Genomic DNA, 23,680 nt, shown 5'->3' with positions numbered 1-23,680 from the left:
ATCTCAGATCGAGGTCATTACAGTCAACAACAGGTAAACAATTTTTTAGCTGCATTCTGCAAAATAATATACAGATATTAACTCCTTGTGGTAATACGCAAATATGCAGCCTCTCGACACCTGTAGATGATAGAATCCTATGCCTTCTTAGGATTAAGCCTGGTACACACTGACAGTTCTTTTTTGTTCAACCCAAGGGGCCGAACGAAAAAAAAACTGAGGAGCTTGCAAGGAGCTTGTTGTACTAGCTTACTAACTAAGAGATGTTATTACAGAGATCTCCCCGCTGAGCTATTGTGTTCTGACATGGGGACTGCAACCCCCGCCAGAACACACTGGTCAGCGCTCGCAGCCATTGGCTGTACTTATGGGATGCCGATAATGGCCAATATTAAGCTTGTGTATACCAGGCTTTAGTCTGCTTCTGGTGTTCTGGGCTAGATTCATGTCTACCCCACTGAATCACATGAGAAATAGCATCCTCCATAAGTCCTCAATTCAATACCGCATAGGTGGAACTGCTATCCTCCGTACTTCAGTATACTTTACACAGGGCCATTGTCATGGTTATGCAATAGAGTTGGTCTGCTTACCTGTTTCCATGTGTTCATCTCTAGAGACCAGCCGACCCTCACCTGACTGCTTTTGTAATCCATCCTCTGGCATGACTCCACCCTAGCTCCTATCAGAGAACTCTATATTAGCCTGTGCACTGCAGGCCAACCCGGCGGATCAACCTTTGTGTGTTAGCTTCCTGTTACCTACCGTGTGCTCTGCTGTTGTTACGTTACCGACTTTGGCGTGTCCATGACTATCCCTGTTTGCCTGTGATCCTGACCTTTTGGCGTGTCCCTGACTATTCCTGTCTGCTTGTGGCCCCGACCTTCTCTTGTCCCTCACCATCCCTATCCTCATATTGCCTACTGTGGGTGTGAGCTGGGGACCCTGGGGGTCGCGACCTGGAGCCAGTTGCAGCCAAGTCCATCCTCACCACTAGAGGCTCTGGTGAACACCTGCTGGCTCTTAGACTCCGCGCCCCAGGGAATCTTACGCTCTAACCCCGGTGGGATCTATCTGGGTGTTCTGGCGGCCCTACCTTCCTATCACCTTGACCCCCGTCTGCAGCAGTCAGCCGTAGGGTCCACAACCTTGCGGGGCACTCCTGATCCCTACGGTGTGCATCTGTCACCTGGCCTCAAGATGACCTGACAGTTTGATCAGCCATGGACCCGGCTGATGTGCCGCTTCCTACAGTCAATCCGTTGCAGGGCTTAGTTCGCAGACTTGAGACCTAAGAATCGCATCAGACCCAGGTGATGTGATTCCTTCAAGATCTGGCTTCCCGCTTCGAGCAGCTACAGGCCTCCTTGGGAACCCCCGAACCTGCAGCCTCAAGTACAGTCAGCAGCTGCACCTATCGCACCAGTCGCATCCACGCATGCATTATTACTGCCAGCTCCGTCCCGTTTCTCTGGGGACTCCAAAGCTTGCAGGGGGTTCTTTAGCCAGTGCACAATTCATTTTGAACTTCAGCCCCAAAACTTCCTGTCCGATCGGGCAAAAGTAGCATATATCATATCCCTCCTGTCCAGCGAGGCGCTAGCTTGGGCTGCCCCTCTGTGGGAACTGAATGATCCAGTGGTTTTTAGCCTGTCTGATTTCTTGAAACTTTTTCGGAATATCTTCGAGGAACCAGGTCGTGTCATCTCAGCGGCTAGCGCTCTTTTACGTCTCCGTCAAGAGTCCGCGTCTGTGGGACAGTATGCTCTTCAGTTCCGTATCCTCACAGCTGAATTGAGCTGGAATAATGAGGCCCTAGTTGCAACCTTTTTACATGGCCTCTCTGATAGAGTGAAGGATGAATTAGCAGGAAGATCCCTTCCTGCTGATCTGGACAGTGTCATCACCTTGTGTAACCAGATCGATATTCGCTTTCAGGAGAGAGCCCTGGAAAAAAGACGCCAGCACTCCCCGTTCTTTAGGCAGCCTGAGCCCCCAGTCCACTCTTCGATCCGAGGAGCACCCCCTGCCTACTGAGGAACCTATGCAGTTGGGCTGGACTAAATTATCTCCCGAAGAACGTGCTAGGCGCAGAACTCTGGGCCTATGCCTCTATTGTGGGGCCAAAGGTAATTTCCGTGACACTTGTTCTCTTCGTCCGGAAAAACGCTCAGGGCTAATACATCTGGAAGGTGGAGTATTAGACCCTGAAATATCACATTCACCTTCTCGCCTTCTCCTTTCTGTGTTGCTTCATGTCGGTGCTTCCTCTCGTTCGGTCTCAGCACATCTGGATTCCAGAGCCGCTGCCAATTTCATGGATTGGGAAACTGCATCCTCCATGAGACTTACCCTTTTGCCCCTTACAACGCCATTGGTGGTCTTGGCGATTGATGGCACGGTTCTCCCAGGGGGCCTTATCCGCTTCCTGACTCTTCCTGTTAAGATGTCAGTAGGGACACTCCACCAGGAGTGGATATCCTTCCTTGTCTTACCTAAGGCTTCATCTCCTATGATATTAGGTCTTCCTTGGTTACGGCTCCATTCTCCACACGTTGACTGGTCTGCTGGACAGATCCTGGCTTGGGGTTCCTCCTGTTTCTCTTCCTGCCTACTCAAGGGTACCCCAAAAGAGAAACTTCCTGTTACCACCATCCCAGTATCTTCTGCTCTTCCCGCTGTATATAGCGATCTCTGGGATGCGTCCTGCAATAGTTGGACTGATGCACTCTCTAGGTCATGTGGTACTCTGGATGAGGGGCCTACCTATGAACCTGAGTCGATCATTCACTCCAGTTCGCATAACCATTTACTTTTGCCTGTCCCTAATCTCCCTTGGACGCACAACCAGGCTAACTTCTCTGCAAGTTCCACAGTTGCTATGCCCTGTGATGCAATTGAGATGGTCGCTACACCTGACAATACTATTCAGTCGGCCTCTGCACCAGTTATGCCAGCCCAGCCCATGCCCAATGAGCTTCCTGCTTCTTGTTCAGGACCTTCTGTGACCTGGCCTCTCCCTACTGCTACTATGTCCATAAGAGGCTCAATCCATCCTTTGGATAGAATACCTCATTCGGCCAGGTGGGGTTTTCAATCTTTTTCTCAGGGTTCTCTGCATTCTGTTTGTGTTTCAGCTCTCCAGCTTGACTCTTGTGACACCTTCTAACCAACCTGACCTCAGGGATCCACTGACCTCTGCCCAATCTGGTGGTCCTGTTATGGATGCCCAGCTCATCGTTAAGGGTCTGGGGGACCCTGCTCAGGCTCCTGATCTTCTCATGCCCTTACCCATTCCTAAAAAGCCTTTAGTCCTCAAGTCCTCTCGTCCTCTTCCTACCTCGGTTCCAGTCTCTGAGGATAATCTAAAATACGAGGTTAGTCAGGTTTTGGATTCCCGGCTCCATAAAGGCATTCTTCAGTACCTCGTACATTGGAAAGGGTTTGGCCCTGAGGAGAGGTCTTGGATCACTGCATCTGAGGTCTTTGCTCCTAGTCTGTTTAGGAGGTTCCATCTGGAGTTTCCCTTTAAGCCTGGGCCCAGGCGGGGGAGGGGGAGGCCTCGTAAGAGGGAGGGCACTGTCATGGTTATGCAATAGAGTTGGTCTGCTTACCTGTTTCCATGTGTTCATCTCTAGAGACCAGCCGACCCTCACCTGACTGCTTTTGTAATCCATCCTCTGGCATGACTCCACCCTAGCTCCTATCAGAGAACTCTATATTAACCTGTGCACTGCAGGCCAACCCGGCGGATCAACCTTTGTGTGTTAGCTTCCTGTTACCTGCCGTGTGCTCTGCTGTTGTTCCGTTACCGACTTTGTCGTGTCCTTGACTATCCCTGTTTGCCTGTGATCCTGACCTTTTGGCGTGTCCCTGACTATTCCTGTCTGCTTGTGGCCCCCGATCTTGGCTTGTCCCTCACCATCCCTATCCTCCTGTTGCCTACTGTGGGTGTGAGCTGGGGGGCCCTGGGGGTCGCGACCTGGAGCCAGTTGCAGCCAAATCCATCCTCACCATTAGAGGCTCTGGTGAACACCTGCTGGCTCTTAGACTCCGCTTACGCTCTAACCCCGGGGGGATCTATCTTGGTGTTCTGGCGGCCCTGCCTTCCTATCACCTTGACCCCCGTCCGCAGCAGTCAGCCGTAGGGTCCACAACCTTGCAGTGCACTCCTGATCCCTACGGTGTGCATCTGTCACCTGGCCTCAAGGTGACCTGACAGCCATCTTTATTATTGTAGGGACCCTGGGCAAACATTTTCTTGGGCCACCTCCATGCAATTTCGTTCTCCACCTGCTCTGAGACATACAAAAAAATAGCAGTTTACTGAATCAAATCAGGTAGCAATTGCAATTGGTTGCCAGAGGTTACAGTGTATAATTACCACTCACTGACTGTCCGCTAGAGGTTACAGCACACATTATGGCTCACTAATTATTTGATAGAGGTTACATCACATGACTTCTTCTTGTTTATTTGTTTGCTAGAGGTTACTCTACATAAATACTGCTCACTGATTGGTTGTTAGAGGATACTGGACATCCTTACCACTTACTAATTGGTTGCTAGAGGTTATTGCATGTTAATACTGCTGACTAATTGGTTGCTAGAGGTTATTGCATATCCTTTCTGCTCAATGATTGGCTGCAAGAGGTCAGTGCATCATTAATGCTCACTGATTGGTTGCTAAAGGTTATAGCACATCATCTCCTCACTGCCTGCACACCATGGACTGAGGAGGTGAGAGGATCCATCAATAGACAAAAAACTCCTAGTAATCTTAGGACTCCTGGAATCAGGGGCAATGCTGGGGGAGGGGGGTGTGATCAGTGGCAATGCTGGGGGGTTGATGGGATCAGTGGCAGTGGTGGGGGAGGGGATTAATTAGGAGGCACTACACTGTGGCAAATTCTGAATCTTGTTGAGCAAAGCTGGAAATCTTTGGCAAGTAAATAGTGGGGGATTCTACACTGACCACCAATGTATTTGGGAATTTGCAATGACCACCAATGTGAGAGGGGATTTACACTGACCACTAATGTGAGGGGGAATTTGCACTGACCACCATGTAAAGGGGGATTTTACGCCACCCACCAGTATAAAGAGGGATTTCTACACTCACACCAATGTAATAGGAGCATTTACACCAACCACCAGTGTAAGGGGGAATATACAATAACCTCCCTGTAAGGGGGAATTTACACTGACAACCATTGTCAAGGAGATTTGTACTGACCACCAAAAGCATAGCAATGTGATAGGTTGTGTAACCATAAAATGTGCGTCCACAAATGACAGCCTCCACAAAGGCATTCGATGCAAAATCCAGCAGGAGCTACAGGGTAAAAAAGAGAAAAGAGGCCCCTCTAAGTGTAGCAATATGGTTACATTTAATGAAGGTACAACATTTAGCAACTCACGTGGTTGATGATTAAAAGAGGAACATCTAAATATGCAGGCATCCGGGGTAAAGCTGTCCACATAGATGGTCTTCTGCACCGCCAGCTCTCAACGATGTCAGTCTGCAATCTTTACCTGGAAGACTACCCTGCAGTAGAGCGATTAAACAGCTCGTGGAGCACAGCGTGGAAGGGACGACATCGATGGTGGTGAGAAGGATGGCCTATGTGGACAGCTTTACCCCGGATGCCTGCATGCTTAGATGTGCCTGTTTTAATCATCAACCATGTGAATTGTTAAATGTTGTACCTTCATTAAATGTAACCATATTGCTACACTTGGAGACGCCTCTGTTCTCTGTTATACTCAGTTGTGGCATGACGCTACTTGTATATCAAGACAAAATTTATTTAAAAATGTTTCTTGTCTTACAAAACGCTCTCAAAGCAAGTTACTCTCAAACCAAGGTTTTACTGTATTTGTAAACTTTAGTACGGGCTAATGATCTCTGTAAACTACAGTCTTTTTACTTTGATTATAAGAAGTTATACAGAATGAGAAGAACAGGCTAGAGTATCATATGCTGGCTGGATAAAAGATCAGAGAATATTCATATGTAATGTTTCATATGTACATTTATGTGTATATCTTTTATATATTTTTTTTTTTTTTTAGTTCTGACAATAAAAAAGATAGTATGTACACAACCATTATAGATTCTCTTTAATTGATGAGTTCATAAATAATAGTATGACTTCTAAAAACTCAAAAAGGAATAAGGACTAGAATCAAAATTTCCTTCCAATAAACCTCAAAATCATCTTGGTAACATATGATAAGCTCACGATAGACAGTGATAAGTAGCACCAACAGTGTAAAGCATCTGTCAGCCTATTGATTAGCACAGGATGATTCACTGTTAGCTTTCAGAAAGTGTTGCTCATGCTGGCTGAAATCTAGCTGACTGTAAATGGATTAACTGCTCTGTCAACCAGTACAACATAAATCATTTTTATGAGGGGCTAAATATATCACTAACAGAAGAGCATTTACAGAGTTATGAAACAGGTGCTTGATGCTTATGACACAAGAGGTCTTATTCAAAAAACAAAATTTGAAAAATGGGGAGATCTTAGAACTCAGATTCATATGCTATGTACACACGATTTCAACAACAAAACGGTGGATTTTTTTCAGGCAGATGTTGGCTCAAACTTGTCTTGCATACACACGGTAACACAAATGTTGTCGGAAATTCTGGTCGGCAAGAATGCGCTGCCATACAACACGTACGACGGCACTATAAAAAGGGAGTTCAATAGCCAGTTAGTAGAAGTTTGGTGAGAGACGATTCGCACTTTTCAGCCTCGTGCTTTTCAGTTCGTATCTGTTCTTCAATTTGTGGGTTCTGTTTTTCAGTGCACGTTGTCAGTTTGTATCTGTTTCTCAGTGCGTTCTTGTCCACTCGTTGCTAATTTTCAGATCGTTCTTCTCGGGTTCTTTCTGATTTTCAGTGCGTTCTGTTCGTTCGTTCTGACCAGCCGACCATTTTCTAGCCATGTTGCAGGTATGTTCTCGTCGTAGAGTTCGTGCTCTGCGGGGGCTTGGTGTTGGAGTTCTTCCTTTGACCCAAGTCCAGTCCATGAACAGGGCAAGGAGGAGTTCATGGACAAAAAATTGGTTGCTCCAGCCTTACCAATTCTCTCACATGCCTTTTCTGCGGGACATCCAGGAGAATAATCCTGATAATTTCAGGAATTATCTCCAGATGACGGACCACGTTTTTCACCATCTGTTGGCTTTGCTGTCCCCTTATATTACCAAGCAGGACACCTGCATGCGGCAAGCCATCACTCATGAGCAGAGGCTCATCGGTACCTTGCGGTACTTGCAGGACATCAAGTTCTCGACAGGCATCTCCCCCCAGGCTCTGGGGATCATTATTCCAGAGACCTGTTCTGCCATCATTCAGGTCATGCAGAAGGACTATATTAACCACCTCAATACAGTGCACTTACACCCCCTTCCTGACCAGACCAATTTTCAGCTTTCAGCGCTCTCACAGTTTGAATGACAATTACTCAGTCATCTAACACTGTACCCATATGAAACTTGCGTCCTTTTTTTCCACTCAAATAGAGCTTTCTTTTAGTGGTATTTAATCACTAGTGGGTTTTTTTATTTTTTGTGCTATAAATAAAATAAAACGTAAATTTTGTGAAAAAAATGCCCTTTTCTTTGTTTCTGTCATACATTTTTGCTAATTAGTAATTTTTCTTCATACATTTTGGCCAAAATTTATACTGCTACCTATCTGTGGTAAAAATAACCCACATTAGTATATATTCTTTGGTCTTTGTGAAAGTTATAGAGTCTACAAACTATGGTGCCAATCGCTGAAAATTGATCACTTCTGATCAGGCTTTCAGTACATCAGGTGTATCTCATTTCTTGAGACACTAACAAGTCAGGAAAGTACAAATACCCCCCAAATGACTCCTTTTTACAAAGTAGACATTCCATGGTATTAAGTAAGTAGCATGGTGAGTTTTTTTCAGTGGTCATTTTTTCCCACAATTCTTTGCAAAATTAAGATTTTTTTTTATTATTTTTTATTTTTTTTACAAAATTGTATTATTATCAGGTTATTTCTCACACACAGCATATGCATACAACAAATTACACCCCAAAATACATTCTGCTACTCTTCCCGAGTACAGCGATACCACATGTTTGAGACTTTTCCATAGCCTGGCCACATACAGAGCACCAACATTGAAGTAGCACCTTCAGACGTTCTATGAGCAAAATTGACGCATCTCATTTCTCAACCACCTATTACACTTTTGAAGGCCCTGGAGTAACAGGACAATGGAATTTCCCATAAAATGACTTTATTTTGGAAAGCAAACACCCCAACGTATAATCTGTGAGGCATAATGAGTCTTTTGAACGGTTAATTTTTTTCCAGAAGTTTTTGGAATATGTGGGAAAAAATTAAAAAGCATTTTTTTTACACAAAATTGTCAAAATTGTCAAATTGTCAAGATATTTCTAACACATAGCATGTATATAGCAAAAATTACACCCCAAAATACATTCTGCTACTCTTCCCGAGTATGGCGATACCACATATGTAGGACTTTTACACAGCCTGGCCACATAGAGACTGAGGCCGAACATTGAAGTAGTACGTTCAGGCATTCTAGGAGCATAAATGACACATCTCATTTCATTCCTACCTATCACACTTTTGAAGGTCCTGGACCAACAGGACAGTGAAATTACCCACAAAATGACCCCATTTTGGAAAGCAAACACCCCAACATATATTCTATGAGACATGGGCTGCAAATAGGTACTCGGGTACTCTGATGGGCTGGAGATAGGTACTCTGGTACTCTGATGGCCTGGTGACAGGTACTCGGGTACTCTGATGGCCTGGTGACAGGTACTCGGTATTCTGATAACCTGGTGACAGGTACTCAGGTACTCTGATGACCTGGTGACAGGTACTCGGCTACTCTGATGGCCTGGTGACAGGTACTCGGGTACTCTGATGGCCTGGTGACAGGTACTCGGGTACTCTGATGGCCTGGTGACAGGTACTTGGGTACTCTGAAGGGCGGTGACAGGTACTCATATGGACTGTGACAGGTACTCGGGTACTAAGATGAACTGTGACAGGTACTCAGATGAACTGTGACAGGTACTCGGGTACTCAGATGAACTGTGACAGGTACTCGGGTACTCAGATGGACTGGGACAGGTACTGGGATACTCAGATGGACTGGAACAGGTACTCGGGTACTCAGATGGGCTGTGACAGGTACTCGGGTACTTTGATGGGCTGTGACAGCTACTCGGGTACTTTGATGGGCTGTGACAGCTACTCGGGTACTCGGATGAACCGTGACAGGTACTCGGGTACTTTGATGGGCTGTGACAGGTACTCGGGTACTCTGATGGACCGTGACAGGTACTCGGGTACCCTGATGAACCGTGACAGGTACTCGGGTACCCTGATGGACCGTGACAGGTACTCGGGTACTCTGATGGACCGTGACAGGTATTCGGGTACTCTGATGTGCCGTGACAGGTACTCAGGTACTCTGATGGGCCGTGACAGGTACTCGGGTACTCTGATGGCCTGGTGACAGGTACTCTGATGGCTTGGTGACTGGTATTTGGGTACTCTGAAGGGCGGTGACAGGTACTCATATGGACTGTGACAGGTACTCGGGTACTAAGATGAACTGTGACAGGTACTCAGATGAACTGTGACAGGTACTCGGGTACTCAGATGAACTGTGACAGGTACTCGGGTACTCAGATGGACTGGGACAGGTACTGGGATACTCAGATGGACTGGAACAGGTTCCTTCGGTACTCAGATGGGCTGTGACAGGTACTCGGGTACTTTGATGGGCTGTGACAGCTACTCGGGTACTTTGATGGGCTGTGACAGCTACTCGGGTACTCGGATGAACCGTGACAGGTACTCGGGTACTTTGATGGGCTGTGACAGGTACTCGGGTACTCTGATGGACCGTGACAGATACTCGGGTACTCTGATGGACCGTGACAGATACTCGGGTACCATGATGGACTGTGACAGGTACTTGGGTACCCTGATGGACCGTGACAGGTACTTGGGTACTCTGATGGACCGTGACAGGTACTCGGGTACCCTGATGGACCGTGACAGGTGCTCGGGTACCCTGATGGACCGTGCCAGGTACTCGGATACCCTGATGGACCGTGACAGGTACTCGGGTACCCTGATGGACCGTGACAGGTACTCGGGTACTCTGATGGACCGTGACAGGTATTCAGGTACTCTGATGTGCCGTAACAGGTACTCGGGTACTCTGATGGGCCGTGACAGGTACTCGGGTACTCTGATGGGCTGGGACAAGTACTCAGGTACTCAGATGAACTGCGACAGGTACTCGGGTACTCAGATGGGCTGGGACAGGTACTCGGGTACTCTGATGGGCTGTGACAGGTACTCTGATGGACTGTGATTGACAGGTACTATGAGGGGTTGTGACAGGTCCTCTTTATTGGGGGGGGAATCAGTGTGCTTGATGTGTACTGTAGGCGGTAACGAGATGTTACCGCAATCTCCTCCTCACACACGATCGGTGTGTGAGGAGGAGAACGCGGTAACATCTCGTTACCGCGGTTTGTTTACATTTTAGTGATCGGCTGTGAAAGGATCACAGCCGATCACGTGGGTAAACAGCCGGCCAATGGCTGTTTACCAGCATTGGTGACAAGCAGTGTTCCCAGGGAACACGCCGCCACCGACGTGCACGCGCAGCGCGCTCACGATCGCGTGCATGCGCCGTGCACAGTCGGGGTGTGACCATCTGTGATCGGCCGTGACTTCATCACGGCCGATCACGTGGTAAACAGCCATAACCAATGGCTGTTCACCCCCTACGGTGGCGAGCGGTGTCTCCGTGACATGCCGCCACTGAAGAAACAGGGATGTGCGCGCACGATCGCGCGCATTCCCTGTTTAAATGGGAGGCCGTCATATGACGGCCTCCCGCCACAATAGTTGCGCCGCCTGCCCGTCATTTGGCCGGCGGTCAGAAACTAGTTAAAGTAAGTTTTCTCCTTTAACATCACATTCTATGTATTTAATGTATTGTATTTATTACATCATTCCCTAATTACCATGTTTGTAATTTGCAGTGAACGTCCTCTTTGTCCTGATGCATGCTGGAAGCTTTTACAGTTCCTTTTTGTCCTTCATGCATGCAGACATCATCGCGATACAGCGTAGGTTGGACGGGCGATTGCATGCCAGCTGGCATTTTTTATGGGCGTTTTTACTGCTTTCTGTGTAAGTGTATTTCTTTACTTTTATAAAAAAAATGATACGGAATTATGCTATGGTGAGTCTTCTTTCCATTTCCCTGGGATCCCGAGTATTGCCTTTCTGCTTCACATGCTGCTGTTGACAGTCCTGGCCTTTTTCATTGAATAAGGGAGCCTACTGTGATCATGGTCTGAAGAGGTGCTGTGGAGAATGAATATGGGCATGAAATCGCTTGCCTTTTGGTAAGCGCATATTTTGTGTGGTGGTGGTCATGATCCTTGGTGTTTTTTGGTTGCACAGAAGATTTTATTTTTTATTTTTACATTATTATTACACTTATATTATCACTATTTTTTTTATTATTATCACTAATATATATTTTTAAAATTTTATTTTTATTGCTACTATTAATCTAATATTTTTTTATTTTTCCATGAATTCTTATGAAATTTAGGTATTTATTACGTTTTCACTGGACTATTTTTCATTTATTGGACATTTTTATAATTTCACTGGGATTTTTTGAATTTTATTATTAACACTGGTTATTTAGAATTATTTTTTATAAATTATGGTACGTTTTATTTATTAGAGGGGTAGATCAACTTTTTTCACTACTATTGCAATCAATTAATTAATCACTCATAGGTGTTTATATTTTATTTACAGTATTTATGTATGTGCGTGTGTTTTTCCTTTTGTTACCTTATTGTGTTTACGTATATCTTGTAAAACTGAGCTGCAGCTATTTTTAGTTGTACTAGTGTAGAATTAGGTTTAGCGTGGTATTTATTTGTAATTTTTATTTTTGTCCTTCATGCATATTTGCCTTCACTAACCTCCCCAGCATGCTATCCTGGACCCATACACACCTAGCTTAGTCACTTAACAATGTATTTTGTCAGCTCCATTGTAGTGCTTACCCTAAACACCCCCTAAAATGTGTACAAATGTTATTTTTGTGCTTAAATTCAGCCAGAGTGCAAGAAACTTTTTTTGAGGGGGCCAAAACGCATTTGGAATCCTCCCTCCCCCCAACCGCTAAGTCAACTGATACCAATCCTCTATCTGCTGACTTTGCCAAACCCATACATACTATAGCTACCTCTTTTGTGGTCAGATTTATGGATGAATTCATCAAAGCATGTAGTGCAAAGGCCTGCCTGAATACTTTTAAATGGTACTGTTTAAAGTTTTGTTCTCCTATTATCTTGATAGGTAATTTCAGAATGTAAAAATGTGTTTCAGTTTGTATAGTGTGTATTCCTATTTTTGGATTATGACACTTCTTACCTGTCCAGTGGGCTGCCTATAGTGTAAGTAAGGAGGGACTGGCCAAAGTAAATCCACATTATTTATGGATTCAGCTCTCAGTGAAGTGGAGATGGTTACCCGTCCAAAACATTCCCCACTCCCTAAAATTTTTACAATGGGCCATCAGAGGGGGTGAGGAATCTGATAAGTGGACCTTATACTTTTATCTTTAAATACTCATTTCAATAAATGTTAGACTTATGTTGGCCAAGAATGTTTGTGTCTAATCTGCTTGCGATGTTATGTGCAAAAGTACTTTTTTTTTCTTGTTTGACTCCACAGTTTCCTTCAAACCACTGTGGCATCCCAGTTTGCTCAGCAGTGGGACTTCCCTAACTGTGGAGGGGAAATCGATGGGACACACGTCCACATCGTCCCACCCCCCAACTCGGGTCATTCTATTATAATTATAAGGGGTTTAATAGTATTGTGCTGTTGGCAGTGGTGTCGGCGACATACGAGTTTTTGTATGTGGACGTGGGGAAGAATGACTGGATGTCAGATGATGGAGTCATTGCCCAGACAGATTTCTACAGATGGCTCCAGAATGGCAGCTTGGGCTTGCCACCTGCGGAAGACAATGTGGCTGGTCTTCCTTTTGTGTTCATCGCTGATGAAGCGTTTGGGCTGGGAGACCATCTGATGCGGCCGTTCCCCATGAGGACCCTCACCCCGGACCAGTGGGTTTTTAACTACCGTCTGGCCAGAGCCAGAAGAGTCGTGGAGAATGCATTTGGAATAATGATCAGCCGGTTCTGCTTATTTCTGACAGAAAGCCACATGGCAAAATATAAACTGAACCATATTGTACTTGCCTGCTGCATTCTTCACAATTACCTCAGAAAAAATGCAACAAACTATGTGGCCTCAGTTGAGACTGAGGCCGGATTTCAAAATACAACTCTGACGGCACTTGAACCTGGCTGTCCTGGCTTGTCCCCCTAAAGTTAGACAGAAGTATGTTGAGTACAGACTGTTCTGCGGACCTGCTTACCTGCAATTTCTAGTTCCCTATTCGAGATATACTTAACACCAACTTGTTTTGGTAGGTTTTTCTCATTATTTGATTATATTGTATTATGGATACAAAAAAACATTTTTTGGTTTCTATTGATTAAACCGCTCTTGGTAGCCCGTTCTGGCATCATGATCTTCAATGAATGTGGACTTTTTGTCTGTTCCATTTGTCTCCTGTAGTCACCTGTTGGGGATCTCAGGGACTGGTGCGCTTTTCACGCTTTAAAGGTGTCCTCACTTCAGTATTTAAGCGGGGCCTATATTTGGAGATTGGTAGGTATAATTTTGTATATACTATTGATTACCTGATCGACCCATATTCCTGGCTCTTTCAGCTTACTTTTTCTATTCTTATGTTCTGACATTCGTGAGCGTATCCTAAGGCTTGGGCTGTGTTTTTACCATTATGACCAGATCCACTAATTATGTTTTATTTTGTTTACAGTGAATCTTCTTTTTTTCTTTTAAAAATTATTTCCTGTCAATTTTTGGCTCCCCTGAAGAAGCCTCTGTGTAGGCGAAACATGTCGGGACTCCACCAGCATAGCCAAGAACCTCTTCATCTAAATTAATTGACCGACTATGATTAGTGTTTGTAAAGTATTTTATGTCTGTATTGTCAAAAAACTTCTTGGAATTTACCCCAGTACTGTGTTTAATTTTTACTATATTTAATAAAATTTCTTTTTTTTACCTTTATACTATACAATTTTCTTATCCGTATAGCACCGCAATAATCCCACCCATTTTTCTCTCTCTCTCTATGTTGAGTACTTTGTGGGCAGGGGGTCCATTGATATGCCAGCCAATGTGTGAAACATTTTTTAAATAAATATTTTTTGATAAACTGAACTAATATTTCCTTTGATTTACTGCTTGTGTTTCTTTTAGTTGTCTCCTAGGTTCTCCAATGTTATTTTTTTGGGCCATTTTCTTCAATAGTGCAAACGTAATTTCTTTGATACATGAGGTGACAATCTCTTCTTCAGCTCTTATTATGTTGTGGGTCTGCTGCACACACATATTTTTTTTGTTAATGTATGTAATGCATTAATGATAAAAATAATCATTCTTTTCAGCTCCATGAATGAATTGCTTTGAGTCCATAAAGTGAGGTGATAGTGTCAAATTTTAGAGCACTGTGGGGGCTATTTACTAAAGGCAAAGATTTGCCTTTAGTAAATACGCCCATTGTCACTGTGAACTACACCAACTTACTACATAAACTGGTATTGAGCATTGAAAATATAAGCCACACATTGCTGAGTATAAAACATTTTACTCAAAGCACATTCACATGTGCGTTCAAAAAGGGTTTTTTAACAAACCAACATCTTTGGTGTATAACATTTTATGTTTGACAGTAGAAATATCCTTTTTTGGGTTAAACAGTCATGTTTAAAACCATAACATACACAACTCAGAAACATACACAGTTCAACTGATAAATTGAAGGCAATATGTGACATCATAACTGTGTAGATTTTGCTTTCATCAGATGGGGTGATGTCATCTCTGTAAAAGTTAAATTTTGAAGATGCACACAAATTGGGAGTGAAAATATGGATTTCCCGCCTGATCCCATGCCTAATGTCAACATGTGCTAGCTCCCATCATGGGGGATCAATGGACGTGTTTCGGGGGTTCAACCCCTTCCTCTCATCTACTTGAGTTGCGAGGAAGTGTTTGCACCCACAAAACGTGTACAATTGATATGCCATGATGGCAGATAGCACATGTTGGCACACTGTGTGCATCTTCAAAATTATTTTTTATTATATATTATATTTATTATTTTATTTATTTATTAAATTAAGTTCAAATTACTTTAAAAATTTTTGAAAATAAAAAAATATAATGACAAAATGTAAAATTTTTGGGTGTTTTATATTCTGCCTAAAACATCAATAATGTTGTTGAGTCTTTTTTCAATATCATTGATGTTTTCCTTTATCTTCTCTAATTCCTGATTGCACACCATGATCTCCCCGATGAGGATGTGTGCACTTGCACTGGTGAAATGAGTTTCTTCTTCCACAACATCCACCACATCAGCTAAAAATCAAAAAACACACCATGTCAATTATAGATGCGCATGCATACATATATTACCTGAAGCTGTGGTCTCAAACACTGACCTGTTGTGGTCACTATTTTGCCCAATTCCTGAACCTCTTCCTCCACATGTTCTTCAGGGTGTGTGGGGATTTCCCCTTCTTTAGGAGGTGTGATGTTGTTGATGTCCTCAGATGTGTGGAGTCAGATATTTGAGGCAAGAAATAGGAACATGAAACATTGCTTGGAAGTGACGTGCAATTGTCTGTTTTGGCAGAGTACCAAGCTGAAAACATTTTTTTCCCTTTCTAAAGCTGGAATACTTACCGTTTTTGTTATTAAAGTTTCACAGATGGAGCACCTGCGTGGGACACCCTAAAAAGGGTGTTCTGGTGTCCCACACTAGTGTTCCTGCGTCCAGATGTGTAAACAGCTGCTGAGTGTCCTCTCCTTACACTGAATCAAGTTTGCATTTCATTCTAGTTACAAACCCATCTAGACAACAAATGTAGTTAGGTCGAATGCTATTTAGTGTGAAACAAGGATGTTTACTGTGAACGACGATTACTGTCCCCACGCCATTTTAAAATGTACAGCAGTAAAGAAAAGCACATGTAGCAGCATACAAGTAATAATAATTGGAACACACTACAAAATACTTACATTTTTGCAGCACTCTCTTGATCCTTCTGTACTGATCCTGCTCCCTCAATTTGAGGTGTGACCAGCGTCATCTCAATCGCTCCTTGGATCTTCATACCCCAAAATTCTTCTGCAGACTTCTGACAACTTTAGTCATGATCTTGGTCTTTCTCACATTTGGGTTGCTGTACGGTCCGTATTTCCCATCATAGTCAGCTCTCTTCAAGATGTCCACCATCTCCACCATCTCTACAAAGGACATATTTGACGCCCTAAATCTCCTCCTGGATCGAGATGTTTGTGGCTGTGGGCTTTCGTCGTCCTTCTCATTGCTGATAATATCATGCACCTGTTGTCTCTCTGCCACTGCACCAAAAGAGACGGGGCGGGGAATATACTAGAAAGCAGTGTAGATAAAGCGTAACACGCGTACGTCGTATGAATGATCTGTGAGTGGAGGGCAGAGAAGCGTAAGCGCCGATTGTGCAAACGAAGGTACCATTTTAACTTGGGGCATCAGTGGTTAGAGGCCTATACTGCTTATAGATTGAGGCCTATATTGGGACAACATTAGGAGAGTTTAGCCTGACATTAGGGTTTGTCTTCTGTTGTGTCTTGCAGAGAAAACTGATAAATTTAATGGCCATGACTTCCTCCCCAACTTTTTTCATAAGTACAGAGCCCTGTCTGTGGCAAGTAAAATAACAAAATAAACAAAATAAAGAGGAAGGCAGCGTTGGATCAACTGTTGGAATTAATAGGGAGTGCAAAAAGGTCCAGGATTCCATGAGATCAGGAGCAGCAGCAGATGACATTTATGTCCCCAGGCTCTGGTACTATGACAGACTGTGGTTTTTGTCAGACCCGAGTGAACCCAGGCTATCAGTATCAACACTTTTTTCCACTCTTCCTTCCACCTCAGATGATGCTTCATATGTACAACCTGGGACTTCCACCCAGGAAGATGTGGAGGAGCCCAGCTTGAGCCAGGTATAGCACTGTTCAACATAATTCTTGTCAAAAATTTAATTATGTTAACTAGATGCTATTATTGATCACTAATTTCTGATTTAACAAAGTGGTTTACATATCAATAGACAGTAGTAGACAAAAATGATTGGGACAAGAATGAAAAACGCTGTGGTCAGAATGATAGTCTTTTCTATTTGTTAACATTCAATTTGCAACAGTCATGAGCTCAAAATTGTGTCCAATTTTCATACACAGGAAAGTCTCAGCCAGGAGGAGGCCATGGAAAGTGGCAGTCAGGAGGTGGCCAGGGAAAGTGGCAGCCAGGAAGTGGCTGGGCCCAGTAGCCTGACCGAATCGCAGGTTCCTCCCATCCGACTTCCAACAAAAAGGCCCAGGAAGGGGAGGAACATGGAGGGGTCAGCGATTGGTTAGATTCTGCAGGCTACTGCGGTCCTCACAAACACCCCTAATGTCCAGGAGGCCTTAGCGTGCATGATGGCTGGTAAGATGCAGGAAATGGAGGGTGGCTAATGCCTCATCAGTGAGGAGCTCATATTTCAGGTCCTAAATAAGGGGGGGGGGGCGAACTCACCAAGAAAAGTCACCTATGTGAGTTGGACCATACTCCTCCTCCACCTCCTGCCACAACTCCAACATCACAGCCACAGCCTGAATGGAATTGTGCAAGGAAGTCTTGAGAGTGATGGCCTGGGTTCGGTCTCGTTTGGCAAAAGATGCAGGCTGTTGTAAGACCACAGCCTTCGGACATACATGTCATCTGCTGCTGCTCCCGATCTCTAGGAGTCCTGGACCGTATTGTGCTCCCTACTAAATAGACTCCTCAGGCTACCAATTTTGCCTGTCAAATAATTTATGTCTGCCCTGGGGTACAAAGGCTTTGCCAATTTCAACAGTTTATCCAGCATTGCCTTCATCTTTATTTTGTTATGACTCCTAATAAATTTCTATATATATTTTTTTAATCCTTGGCTATGTGTTTTACTTTAAAAAGGACAGTTTGTTTGTGAGTAGGCAGGTACATTTCAAAAATACAATGTCAAATTAACAAGCCTTTGAGGTTAAAAAATACAAGATAATAATGGTGTTGTGGTAGTTTGACACAAAACAACAAAAAATATTATGGAGATCACTTGAAAACAAGAAAAAAAAAATCAGGAGAACTTGAAAAAAAAAAGTAGTTCACTATAAAAAAAAATTATAATCATTATTCTGGAGATCTGGGGAAAAAAATTTAAGATTATTCAGGAGATCACGATAAATAATAAAGAAATCCTTTTGTCAGAACTGTCTGTGTGAATATCAGCAGCAAAACAACATAATTATTCTAGCATTATAAAGAAGAAGAGGATGCGCTGCTTTGAAATATTTAAAAATTTGCAGCGTGATGAATGTGCTATCTCCATTACGAACACTAGATTTACCAGACCGAGTGCTTCCGTCTTGTACTTGATTCTGAGAATGAGTGGAATTTTGTGTGTCGGACTTTTTTTGTCAGAAAATTTGAAAACCTGCTCTCAAACAGTTGTTATCAGAAATTCCTATAGCAAATGTCCGATGGAGCACACACACGGTCGGAATTTCATACAACACGCTCACATCGAACATTTCCCCTTTGGTAATTCTGATCGTTTGTACACGGCATTACTGTTGTTTGTGTCCTCTTGGTGGAGATTTCTCCCACTTCCTTTCTAAAGCGTCGTACACACGATCGGATTTGTGTGATGATAGGCTGTTAGTGGAAAATCTTACCGTTTGTATGCTCCCTCAGACAATTGTTGGCCAACTTTCCATGTTGGTTGATGAACGGCCGTTCAGAAACTAACTGAAAGGTGTGAAAGCGCAAATCAACACTCACCAAGCTTCCACTAACACAAAATTAGCAGAAGGAGCCCAAAGGGTGGCGCATGTTAAATTGAACTTCCTCTTTATTGACTCCTAGTATGTCTAGTACGTTTGTGTTTGTTGACCGACAATCTCTTGCTGTTTATATGCAAGACAAGTTCCTAGCCAACGCCCTACGGACAAAAGTCTTTTTCTAATTAAGATTCTAGCCACTTCTGCTCTTGCCAAAACTGAAACAAATACATTTGGCTGGTATGTACAAATATACTTATTGTGTTTATAATGGGGCAAACAGTCTAATGGTGAGGTCAGGTAAATCTGAACATAATTATATCTAAACTAAAGGAGAATGCAAGCTTTCTGTAAAACTGAGTGGTGCATTAGGGCCGTAAAATAAAAAAATAAAAATAATATAGACCCCATGGGCTTTTTATTACATCACCCATTTTTTTAAATTCATTTTATTCTTAATAGAGGTCTATGATGATTGTTAGAGGGAAACTAAAAGCTGCAATACACACATTAGTTCCAATGGTCAAACACGTAACCTCCCCTATCCTCTTCCAGGTGCAGTTTGATTGACCAGCGTGGGGTGACATCATTCCTTTACATGTACATGCGCAGTACAGTTTACATTCTACAGGGGATCGCAAACAGGCAGGTAGGTAGGTATATTTTGTTGCAGAATAGGCATTGCGGGACTCTTCTGCAATAAAAAACTTGTTGGCAAAAAAAAAAATTGCTTTCAATTCATGTCTAGTAAACGTCTCTGGGGCTGCTGGGCAGATCTTCAGTCAGCTGAGCACCCATCTGGCCACTGGGGAGTGTCAGCAGTTATCTCAGGACTGTCACCTAGACTCACCTCTGGATCATCTTCAGTCTTCCTTTTTGAATTTCAGTAAACAAAAAAAATATATACTAAGGCTGGATTCATACCTATGCCGTTTTAGTGCTTTTAGCATTTTGCAGGTTTGCACTACAGAACATATTCCATAGGAAACCATGTTAAATGGACTGTAGTGCAAATCTGCAAAATGCAAAAAGCACTAAAACTGCATAGTGTGAATCCAGCCTTAGGCCCGGTTCACATCTATGCATTTTTTTAGTGCGTTTTCAATATTGCAGAAACACGCTACAGTCCATTTAATATGGTTTCCTATGGATGTAGTTCACATCTGTGCATTTTATGGAAAGGGCCAGGGAGGTTTTTTGGGTTTTTGTTTCTATAGACTTCAATGGATCAAAAATGTGTATTGAAAAACGCAAAATGCATCTGCAATATGCAGACTGTAATCTGCGTAGGTGTGAACCAGGCCTAAAAGATGAGGCTAGATACCCAACACATCAAAGCTTAAATTGCATGCACCTAAGAAATGGCAACAAACTTTACCTATTTCATAGATGATGTTTTAAAAGCCCCTACTGGTTGTCAGTTTAGCGTTAACTATTTATAATGGGCCTGGAATTATTGCTGTCACTCTGGCACACGCAGTTACATGTAAAATGTGCACTGCAATCAACGTTTCCATGCATAGGCGCCCCTGACGTGCATGTTTACATTCATACGTGCATTTATGTGGGGGTAGGGAGGGGCTCAAAAAATGTTAATCTCTTTTTTAACCACTTCCCATCCGGCCGCAAAGTGGTTCTGTTATCCTGACTGGGCGTCCAGCAGGATAACATGCTGGCGCATCTCTGATCGTGGTAAGGAGCCTCTGAAAGAGGCTTCTTACCACGTGATCAGCTGTGACCAATCATAGCTGATTATCGCGTGAACCAGGAAGTGCCGGTAAACGGCATTCCTTGGTTCTCACTGACAGGGAGAGCCGATCGGCGGCTCTCCCTGTCAGAGGGAGGGTCTGTGCTGATAATCATCAGTGCCCATCAATTCTACATATCAGTGCCACCTTATCAGTGTCAACTCATCAGTGTCAACTCATCAGTGCTGATAATCATCAGTGCCCATCAATTCTACATATCAGTGCCTCCTCATTAGTGGCCATCAGTGCCGTAAGTGAAGGAGGAAACAAAGTTTTACGACCAAAACTAAAGCCCCGTACACACGAGCGGACTTTTCAACATCCAAAGTCCGTCAGACCGAGTCCGTCAGACTATCCGATCGTGTGTGGGCTGCAACGGACTTTAGCTTCGCAAAAGTCTGACGGACTTTAGAAATGAAGCATGCTTCAAATTTTCCCGACGGAACTCCGCCGGACCCGGTCCCCTTCGAAAAATTCGCTCGTGTGTGTGCTACTCCGACGGACTAAAACCGACGCTAGGGCAGCTATTGGCTACTGGCTATGAACTTCCTACGTCGAATCCAGTCGTACGTCATCACGTTCGACTCCGTCGGAGTTTGGTGTGATGGTGTGTGGTCAAGTCCGTTCGGTTGAAAAGTCCGCCAGAACTCCGTCGGAACTCCGGCGGAACTCCTTTGGAGGTCTGTCAGACTTAATCCCTCTCGTGTGTACGGGGCATAAGAAAAACTTAATTTAAAAAAAATCTGTCTTTTTTTAGTTTGTTTAGCAAAAAATAAAAACCCCAGAGGTGATCAAATACCACCAAAAGAAAGCTCTATTTGTGGGAAGAAAATGCTAAAAAAAAAGTTTGGGTACAGTATTGCATGACAGCGCAATTGTCATTCAAAGTGCGACAGTTCTGAAAGCTGAAAATTGTCCTGGGCAGGAAGGGGCAAAAGGGTCTGGTATTGAAGTGGTTAAACTTCAATTTTTTCACAAAAAATTCCATATGTGATGATTTTTTTTTTGGTGACTCTTTAATGACACATCAGGAGTCTCAAGACCCCTGATGTCTCACCTGCGCTCCAGGTGCAATGGTGCAATGTGTGTCAGCGCTTGTAGTCTCAATCAGAGACACAAGTGACAGGATGACAATGAGTACAAATAGGAGACCGTTGTCACCACATAACAGGCAGTGCTTGAAAAAGTAAAGCTACATATTTAATAAGACTAATGACATCAACAGTTAAAGAATACATACATTTAAGTGATGAAATCAAAATTATATAAGTGGTCTGGTACCACCAGTGACACGCCTCCATCCCTAAAAATCATACATATAAAACTAGCCATAGACATGGGACTTTAAATGAGGTGTACCACACATGGCCACTAAATAAGAAGTAAACATGATAAAATAATTTATTATATAACTATAGCACTGTAGAGTAGAAATATGTCCATCTATATATATCATTCAAAGTGGTTACATGAAATGTGTTGGAGCTGGCAATCAAGAATTCATTCTTGGCAAACAAGAATGTATTTGATAAATGGATGTTTAGGAGAAGTGGAGGCTGGTGCTCAAAATTTTTTGGGGGGGTCGCAAACAAATTAAAAAATTCTGAAAAAAAACCCCATCAATTGCAGCCTCACTGTGCCCACCAAATGCAGCCACTGTAACATCAAATGCAGCCACTGCGTCATCAAACGCAACCACTGTACCCATCAAACGCTGCCACTGTGCCCATCAAATGCCGCTACTGTGCCCCATTAAATGCTCCCTCTGTGCCAACGAATGCTCACACTGTGCCAACAAATGCTGGATTTATGACCTAAAATGCTATACCCCCTTTGGATTAAACGTAGATTGGGATGTGAACTGTTTTATTAATAATGGTTAATTTTATACAGCCATTTTAAATGCTTATACTGAATCCAATCTGCTTACCAGTAAGTGATAATAAATAAGCATAAACTCATCAATCACAAGGTAGCACTGCATTGTTTATCCAAACACTGATGGTAATAAAATATAGCATGCAATGGGCACTTATTCACTTAAAGCCATCAAAATCAGTAACTCTAAGGCCGCGTACACACGGGCGGACTGTTCGCCCAACTTTGTCCGTCAAACAGTTTTGGCAAACAGTCCGCTCAAAATTAGCATGGACGGACATGGCCACACACGACGAACGAACAGTTTGCTGAAACCGTGCGCGATGACGTGAACGGCACGTACGACGGGACGAAAAATACGACGTCCTATACACTGCATTATAACTTTCGGTGTGAAAATCCTTTCTGAGCATGCGCGCAACTTTGTTTGACGAACAAGCCTACACACGAGCGGACTGTTCGCTGAAACAAGGTTTCAGCGGACAGTTTTACGGAATTTCCGAAAAACCTTGTTCGTCAAACTGTCCGCTGAAACTGTCCGCTGAAAGCCCACACACGAGCGGACTGTCCGCCCAAACACTGTTCAGCGGACAAAGTTGGGCGAACAGTCCGCCCGTGTGTACGCGGCCTAAGGATTATAGTAGATGTAATTTATCCAATCAATAGGTCAGCAATACCCAAATGAAAAGAATAAGAATAGTGAAGCCCATCAGGTATAAAAAGCTAATTTATTGTAGTTCACTTAGTTAGTTACAGGATACAGACATCATGATATGTAAAATCGCAGCTCTCAGCGTGCTTGCATCTGCCTGCCTGACATGTTTCTTCCAATGGGATTTCATCAGAGGTGTGGTCTAGTGATGCAAGCATGCCCTTTTAAATGTAATCACGGATGACGTGCTTTCTGGAGGGCAGAACCCTCCAGTTGTTGTGTCAGCCAGAAATA

At 43.6% G+C, this 23,680-nt stretch overlaps 1 protein-coding gene across 1 annotated transcript in view; it reads left to right on the top strand.

The window, feature by feature from the left end:
* Positions 1-23,680, top strand: part of LOC143982335 (cAMP-dependent protein kinase inhibitor beta-like) — a 164,531-nt gene that overhangs the window by 42,176 nt on the left and 98,675 nt on the right. Inside the window, exon 2 of the mRNA XM_077480965.1 lies at positions 11,107-11,257. Within this exon, the coding sequence (XP_077337091.1) occupies positions 11,234-11,257 (24 nt within the window). The 5' untranslated portion in view covers positions 11,107-11,233. The remainder of the gene's footprint in view (positions 1-11,106; positions 11,258-23,680) is intronic.

This window comes from Lithobates pipiens, unplaced genomic scaffold (genome assembly GCF_037356315.1).
Source record: "Lithobates pipiens isolate NorthernLeopardFrog02 unplaced genomic scaffold, aLitPip1_a1.2 Scaffold_16, whole genome shotgun sequence".
Classification (NCBI taxonomy): Eukaryota; Metazoa; Chordata; class Amphibia; order Anura; family Ranidae; genus Lithobates; species Lithobates pipiens.
Note: the sequence above shows the minus strand (reverse complement) of the source record. Positions and strands in the feature narration are given on the sequence as shown.